This window comes from Lactuca sativa, chromosome 7 (genome assembly GCF_002870075.4).
Source record: "Lactuca sativa cultivar Salinas chromosome 7, Lsat_Salinas_v11, whole genome shotgun sequence".
Taxonomy (NCBI): Eukaryota; Viridiplantae; Streptophyta; class Magnoliopsida; order Asterales; family Asteraceae; genus Lactuca; species Lactuca sativa.
In genome coordinates this window covers 24,947,183-24,955,478 of record NC_056629.2, presented here as the reverse complement: position 1 = coordinate 24,955,478, position 8,296 = coordinate 24,947,183, and the positions used below count along the sequence as shown (strand labels likewise).

The following is an 8,296-nucleotide window of genomic DNA, read 5'->3' as shown; positions in this document are numbered from 1 at the left end:
AGAAAGTGAAGACGAACCAAATTTTATTATCGACGCTCTTTAGCAGCGACGGGTAGCCTTTAGCGGTGACACATCGGAGGGAAAACAATCCGGGGTTTCTACATCGTTGGATCATCGCTTAAATCGACGGTTGGGGTTGAAATGACACAGATCGCCAGAACAGACAATAGCGGCGACACACCGGAGGGAAAATAACGCGGGGTTTTCTACGTCCTCCTAGTCGTTGGATCATCACCTAAATTGATGGTTAGGGTTGAAATGTCGCGGATCGCCAACATAAGCTTTTAGCGGCGACACCTTTAGCGGCAATGGACACTTTTAGCGGCAACAAAAACGCGTTTGTTTGATGTCGCCGCTAAAAGTGTCTGTCACTGCTAAAGGTGTCGCTGCTATTGCCTATTATTCTTGTAGTGTATGTTTCCATTAAACATCACGGGAAATGATGTTTTACTACCAACGGTTAAAGTTGTAGAAATAGATAGACGGTTGACACGAGTCAAATGATTGATCAACCTAGACGAGGATAAATTGAGGATCCTAAATTATGAACGATTTTTTTAAGAATAAATATTATCAAATATCAAAGTATGATTCATTTTACGTTTAGATTTACATCAAAGATTATATATATAGATAAAAGTTAAAAGAAATAATAAAGTTTGATTAATTTTAAGCTCAGGTACATAGAAATCAAGATTATCATAATGTGGAAAGTCAAACACCATCTTCGTGTTTTATAAAATTTTGGTTAATTTCGATGTTTTGCAAAAATAACCGTATTGAAGATTATTATATCACAGTTAGAAAGATATGTGTGAGAAACCAGAGATAAAAAGACAGGTGCAATGTATAATTCAGTACTCATGTACATATATTACTTCAAGTACAAACGAAAGAGAAATAGAAAGAAAAGAAGAGACTGTGAGAATCAGAGTTAGAGATAAAAAAGAGACCTAATGACCAATGTCATTGTGAAGGTTAACGTTGGAATGATGAGAGATGAAGAAACAAAAGTGACTGTGATGAGAGATAGAGATATGTGAGTCTCAAAGAAAGGCATTTAGTTTACTATGCAAATATTTTTTATCTTTAATTTTCTTGTTCAGTTATTATTGATTTATTTTGACTATTTTGATAATTTTGACTTTTTGACAAATTTTAACCACCTAGCTTGATTAATGACCGAGCCTATCTAATACAACCGATTACCATTATTAGTAGACAGTCATGAAGAGTGTCAAACGTCTTGGCGCCCATTAATCGGCTGCCTAAACGATTTTTAAAACACTACTTATTACTGCCAACGACTAAAATGTCAACATTACAAACTATCAATATTTCAATTTTCCACTTTCAACTATACAAAAAAGTTCAATACAAATATTCAAGAAACTATCTTAACTACATACATAACAAACAACACAACCATTACACCTTTGTACTTCCATTTTATGCAATTCTATTACCATTTTATGCATTACACTTTTGTACTTCCATTTTATGCAATTCTATTACCATTTTATGCAATCCTATTACCCAAAGCTTTTCAATGCTTATTCATCTTGTAAATGTTAGTTCATCTTCCAATGAAATAATCTTCCCTTTAAAATTACCTCCTCCAATTTATTATCTCTTCTACGCCTTAAACTTCTTATTGAGATCAACTAGGTTATCATGATACCACCTATTTTTAAGTTCCATAGGTCATTCCCAAGAAAAACATTTTTTCCCTCAAACTCTTGAAAAACGAAAAAAAAAAAAGAAGAAGAAGAAGAAGAGAGAGGGTAAACCATAATCACATGGATATTCAATTTTAAGAAGAAGACATTGCTTCAATTTACGGTTTGTTCAATTCTAAGTAAGAAATGATCCAAGTTAGACGAGTGAAACATTTTATATAAGTTCCTAATATCAAGTAGAGTACACCTTTAGATACATAGATGCCAAAGAAACATTAAATTACAATATCTAGACCAAATGATATGTTTTTAACAATAATTTGGGGTTTGGGGTTTAAATGGTGAATGACAAGTTTTGAACAATACTATGGGGTTTGGGGTTTAATGTTGTGAATCGTGTATAACAAACAGTAAAGTAACTAAATATATACTTAAATCATAGTTTATTTCTATCAAGTAATTAATTAACCCTGTAGTATAATCAAGTTGTTATCTTAAATTCTTAATCATACTTTTCCTTGACGACCTTTAAATTTGACGAAATATGATGTGATTCACATGACTTATATCTTGATCAATAGTATTTCTGATTCATCATTTTTAAAACAATCTTTAACTGGTCAAAGTACTCAATTTTTTTTATAAGAAAATATAACACCGACATCTTATGTTTATTCCACCATTTCCACGAATTCTTTAAAGATGAGAGCCAACTTAAAATCTTCAATACCCCAAATCAATAAAGACAAAAACAAAAATTCAATTGATCTTTGTAACTTTCAGATAATGAAAACCCTCCATAGCCATGTCAGCACCTTCATCTTAACATTCTTTCTATTCTACCCTTTTCTCTGTGTAGCCATTGACACCATCACACCCACACAATCCCTCACCATCAATCAAACTCTAGTCTCTAATGGTGAAGTTTTCGAGCTGGGTTTCTTCAACACAAGCAATTATTTGTATATAGGAATTTGGTATAAACAAATACAACCGATAACATATGTTTGGGTAGCTAACAGAGATACCCCCATTAATTCATCCTCCGGGAACCTAACCATCTTCGACAACGGCAACATGGTGGTGGTAGATCAAGCGGGAACCATCGTCTGGTCGTCAAATCAATCTACACCGGTGGTGAAGACGGTGGCGCAGCTTTTGGACAACGGTAACTTTGTGCTTCGTCCGGAAAACGATGAGAACCCGGAGAATTACATTTGGCAAAGCTTTGATTATCCGACTGATACTCTATTGCCGGAGATGAAACTGGGGTGGGACAGGAAATCTGGAATTAATCGGTTTCTGAAGTCGTGGAAGACGAACGAAAGTCCGGCGACCGGTGATTACTCTTTTAAACTGAATATCAGTGGGTTCCCGGAAATTTTGGCAACTAACAAGGAAACTATAATTTGGCGGACTGGGCCGTGGAACGGGAGAACTTTCAGCGGTACACCGGAGATGAATGGGGTGAGTATTTTGCGTTTTGAATTTCAGGAGAATTCCGAGGAGATTGTTTATTCATTTGAAATACCCAATAGTTCTGTTTATTCGCGAGTCGTTATAACTTCTTCTGGTATAAGTGAAAGACTTGTTTGGGCAGAAACAACAAAAACTTGGAATGTATTCTGGGCTTTTCCCGGTGAATTATGCGATCACTTTAGTGAATGTGGTCCGTTCGGCGTTTGCGATGCAACCACTGCACCGGTCTGCAATTGTATGACAGGATTCCGGCCGGAAAACAAACAAGCATGGGATCTACGAGATGGGTCTGACGGATGTGTTCGGAGCTCCGAATTGGATTGTGGGTCGGATGGATTTCTGCTATTGAAGCACATGAAATTGCCGGAGAGTTCGAAGGCGATTGTTAATCAGACGATGAATCTGAGCGAGTGTGGTGAGATTTGCAAGAGGAGTTGCTCTTGTGTGGCTTATGCTAATATGAATATCACTGAAGGCGGGTCGGGTTGTGTGATTTGGGAAGTGGATCTCATCGATATGAGGAAGTATGCAGATTTTGAAGGTGGTGGACAAGATCTTTACCTTAGAGTTGCAGCCTCTGACTTGGGTATGTTTCTAACTCCAGAATGTCGAAGGTGAAGATTCGTGCAATATAAACTTGTATCGTACAAGTTACAATGCACAGATTCTTACCCTTCACTTGCATTCGATCAAACCTTTTAATAATATGTGAAATGAAAAAGATTAATTAAAAATTTAATTAAACATCTAAACAGCATTATAAAGTTGAATTTTCAGTATCGTAGAAAAAAGGGGTATTGATTAGAGTAAAATACACGAATGGTCCCTATGGTTTAGGGTAATTTACGTATTTGGTCATTAACTTATTTTTTAATTTAGAAGGTCCCTATTTAAATAATAGTCTTTTTAGGTAAAACAGGGACCAAGCGCGTAACGAAAACAAATAGTAGGGACCAAGTGCGTAACAAAAACAAACAATAGGGACATTCCGAGTTAAAAAATAAGTTAGGGACCAAGCACACAAATTATCGCAAACCATAGGGACCATTCGTGTAATTTACTCTATTGATTATCGAAGTTCGTCAACGTTTTCCATGAACCAACGAATTTGTAGGAAAAATTTTGCGATTATGCAAATTTGTGAACTATTTAAGCTTTCAAAAGCTTAGAAATGCTAGATCATGTCAAAGATTGATTGAGATTTTCGGTTTATCAAACGATAATTGTGGCATATAATTGAACATATTTCTTATTAGTGGTAGATATTTATTTGGTAATTTGCATTTTTTTTTTCATTCGATCAGTATATTTTCAGGATATTTGTCCTAAGCATACATGAAATGACCATTTTTACCTTAATGCTAGTTTGTAATCTTTTATTATTAAAAATTAATTTGACTCATCTCACACCCATATAAACCTGATTTTGAAACCCATTTCAAATCACCGATTATTAAAAGTATGAACTTATTCACTACAGACAAAACACCGATGATTAAAAGGTCTCAAAATGGCTCCAGTAATGACAACAAAGTTGTCAAACCTGTCGCCATTAGCATCGGTGCTTTTGCGTTGCTAACATTTCTATTGATACTCTTTTACGTGAGGAAGAAGAAGATACAATTGTCGAAGAAAGCACAGGCAAAGACAAAAGGTAATTTTCAATTTGAAGAGTCAAACACCTTAGTTTATAAGTCTAAAACCGATATAATTAAAGTAACATAGAAAATAATTCATACTCACATTAACCCCCTAAGGTTAAAAAAAACGTTTGTGGTCCTGATATGTTAGAGTATTTTGTGTCATCAAACTATTTAGTATAAACATAATTAACTTTCGATAAGTTGAGCTCATATAAGTTGAATTAATCTTAAGAACATTGGGTTTGTGATATTCGTTACCCTTGTTTTCTAATATGTGATTGATATATTTAATTATGATACAAATTAGGTCCACGAGAAAGAGCCGAAGATTTCTTATTAAATGATGGGAGTGTTGTGCCAAATAAAAGAGAGATGGATGAACTAGAATTACCTTTGTTTGATTTCTCGACACTTGTTATAGCCACAAACAACTTCTCGAATGCAAATAAACTTGGACAAGGCGGGTTCGGGTGTGTTTACAAGGTAAAGTATTTGCATCGTATTAACATTTAAAATATGCCAACATGAAAAAAAAAGCGACATACTTTTATTTACTCATGATAGCAATGTACTTACATTCTTAAATCATAATAGCAATAATAGCAACATACATGTAACATAAAAGTTACAAAATACTTACAAGTGTTAGACTACAGATTATTTTGATTGGTAAAAAAAACTAAGTGCATTGCTATTATGAGTAAATAAATGTACTTATGTTACTATTATGTTATGGTAAAGATATGTCAGTCGATTGTTATTAAGGGTAATGGATATATTCTATTTTATAAGTTTCATAATACATATTTTGGCGTTATCATTAAAGAAATATAAGTAAGTTGTTATCATGAGTGTATACATTATAAATATAGGGTAAATTAATGGAAGGTGAAGTTGTAGCGATAAAAAGGCTCTCAAGAATTTCCGATCAAGGGATTGAGGAACTAAAAAACGAGGTCCGACTAATCGCGAAATTGCAACATCGAAACCTTGTTCGGGTATTAGGTTGTTGCATTGAGGCCAAAGAGAAGTTATTAATTTATGAATTCATGGAAAATAAAAGTCTTGATATGTTCATTTTTGGTATGTTTTCCCAAGCTTTATTTTTTCCATTTGATACAAAGTTTCTTACTCAAACCTAACTTGTTCTTTGGAATTGTTATAGAGAAAGAGAAAAACATGACACTCAATTGGAAAAGCAGACTTGAGATCATGTGTGGGATTGCTCGAGGGCTTCTTTATCTTCATCAAGATTCAAGATTTAAAATCATTCATCGAGATCTAAAGGCTAGTAATATTTTGCTCGATAAAGATATGAACCCAAAGATATCTGATTTTGGTATGGCACGGATTTTTGGAAGTGATCAAACCGATGCGAAAACAAAGAAAGTGGTTGGAACATAGTAAGTATCAATGTACTTTATGCAAAAACAATGTCGCAATTTTTAGACTTATATTTTTTCTAAAATGTGATGTAGTGGTTACATGTCTCCTGAATATGCAATGGATGGACATTTCTCAACAAAATCGGATGTTTTTAGTTTTGGGGTTTTGGTTCTCGAGATAGTAAGTGGTAAAAGGAACACAGGATCATCTTACTCGAGTAGCCAACATAACCTCCTTGGAGAAGTAAGTATTAAGATAGCATTTTATATATAGTAATAAAAACGAATGGAATGGAGCTTTATGTTGGCATGTTTGTTTGCAAGTAAAAATGAAATTGAACATTCATTGATTAACCAACAAAATAATCCATTCCTTCCACACAAATTATATAATGTAATTAATGACTCATTACATTATTTTGTTCATTTTATTTCAATCATATATATTCAATTATCCTATGTGTAACAAAGACAATGTTTTTAGACCTGGACTTTATGGAAAGAAGGCAAGGCTTTAGAACTAGTAGACAAATCTATCGGGGCCAAATTTTCAGAGAATGAAGTATTGAGATGTATACAAATTGGATTGTTATGTGTTCAAGAACACGTGGAAGACAGACCTAATATGTCAAAGGTGTTATTGTTATTGTGCAGTGAAAATGCACAAATATCATTACCAAAATATCCCGGATTCTTTATTAGAAGAAGAAATACCGAGACAGAATCTTCAAGCCAACAAGATGATTTCATGACCATAAACGAAATTACAGTATCAATATTGCATGGTAGATAGGGAAAACTAGCAACTAGCTACCATATAGTACAATTATCTTAATGAATTTTGTTTTATTAATTCTTTTATGACAACAAGGGTGATTATGCCATATTTTACACATTATAACAACAGCTAACCTTTTGGGTTGGATTCGTTATATTATCATACAATGGTTTGTTCTTGTGAGATGGACATTTCAGCTTATTTGAAGTAAAATCAAAATTTTAGAACAAATTCAAACACTTTTCCTTGAAAAAATATATTCTAATTAAGATTGTTTTGACACCAAGACACATAATAAAGCTATCATCACTTAACATTACCTTTATGCATTTATTGATTAAAGTGATTCTGAAATAATTTTTCAGTCGAAAGCTTTATACTATATGTTTTCGTTATCTTCATGACGTCTTGTGAAATTCCAGTTTAGATTAATATTTCAAAATCCATGAACACTTTGAATGATTGACAATTGGAAATAAAAGAGTACTTGTCAACTATCAAAACTACTCGAGGAAAAGAGTTTGAATATAAATAATTTCATCATGCGTGTAACATCCAATTTTTTCAAAAGATTACCCAAATTTTTTAATTGGTATATTTCCATGTCTCATTCCAATGATTTACAATTCGTATTTATACAACATCCTATTGCTATCTACAATAAAGATAAGGTCTATTAACTATAACAATACTTCCTCAATATGAGGAAGGATATCTTCGGCTAATATACCCCCGCAGTCGAATCGGGAGGATAGCGAACATTGAGACTGTTTTTGAAATCGTCAAATGAAAGGTAGACCCTTTGTGAAGATATCCGCAATTTGATAGTGAGAAGGAATGTGGAATACACGGAGTTGACCCTGAACAACCTTTTCTCGAACGAAATGAATGTCGAGCTCGATGTGCTTGGTACGTTGATTTTGAACCGGGTTGCAGGATAAGTAAACGGCGCTAAAGTTGTCACAGTAGACCAGTGTGGCTGTAGTTGGAGGGACATGAAGCTCCAACATCAAATTTCTATCCAACATGTTTCGAAAACGACATTTGCAACTCCTCGGTATTCTGCTTCTGCACTAGATCGGGAGAGTGTTGGTTGACGCTTAGAGGACCAAGATATTAGGTTATCGTCCAAGTAGACAAAGTAACCAGAAGTTGGGCGTCTTGTGTCCGAGCAACCTGCCCAATCAGCATCAACATCAATATAAGCAACAAGTTTCTTGGAAGGTGATTTGTGAAGATGCAACCGGTGGTAAGAGTACCTTTAATATACCTCAAAATTCGTTTAAGAGCATTAAAATGAGATGTTCGGGGTGCTTGCATATGCATGCAAAC

The 8,296-nt window shown here is 34.2% G+C and overlaps 1 protein-coding gene across 2 annotated transcripts; it reads left to right on the top strand.

Annotated features, from left to right (window-relative positions):
* The first annotated feature begins 2,342 nt into the window (after positions 1–2,342).
* LOC111906943 (G-type lectin S-receptor-like serine/threonine-protein kinase SRK) lies at positions 2,343–7,147 on the top strand. 2 transcript variants are annotated; one of them, XM_023902732.3, is made up of 7 exons: positions 2,343–3,744; positions 4,639–4,812; positions 5,109–5,284; positions 5,674–5,884; positions 5,967–6,204; positions 6,280–6,430; positions 6,671–7,147. In XM_023902732.3, exons 1-7 carry the CDS (start codon positions 2,382–2,384, stop codon positions 6,977–6,979), a joined length of 2,622 nt encoding a protein of 873 aa, XP_023758500.2. In that variant the 5' UTR covers positions 2,343–2,381; the 3' UTR covers positions 6,980–7,147. The 2 variants fall into 2 exon arrangements, with proteins under 2 accessions (XP_023758500.2, XP_042752312.1); XM_042896378.2 differs by having other exon boundaries at positions 3,553–3,744; positions 4,770–4,812.
* Positions 7,148–8,296: the final 1,149 nt, after the last annotated feature.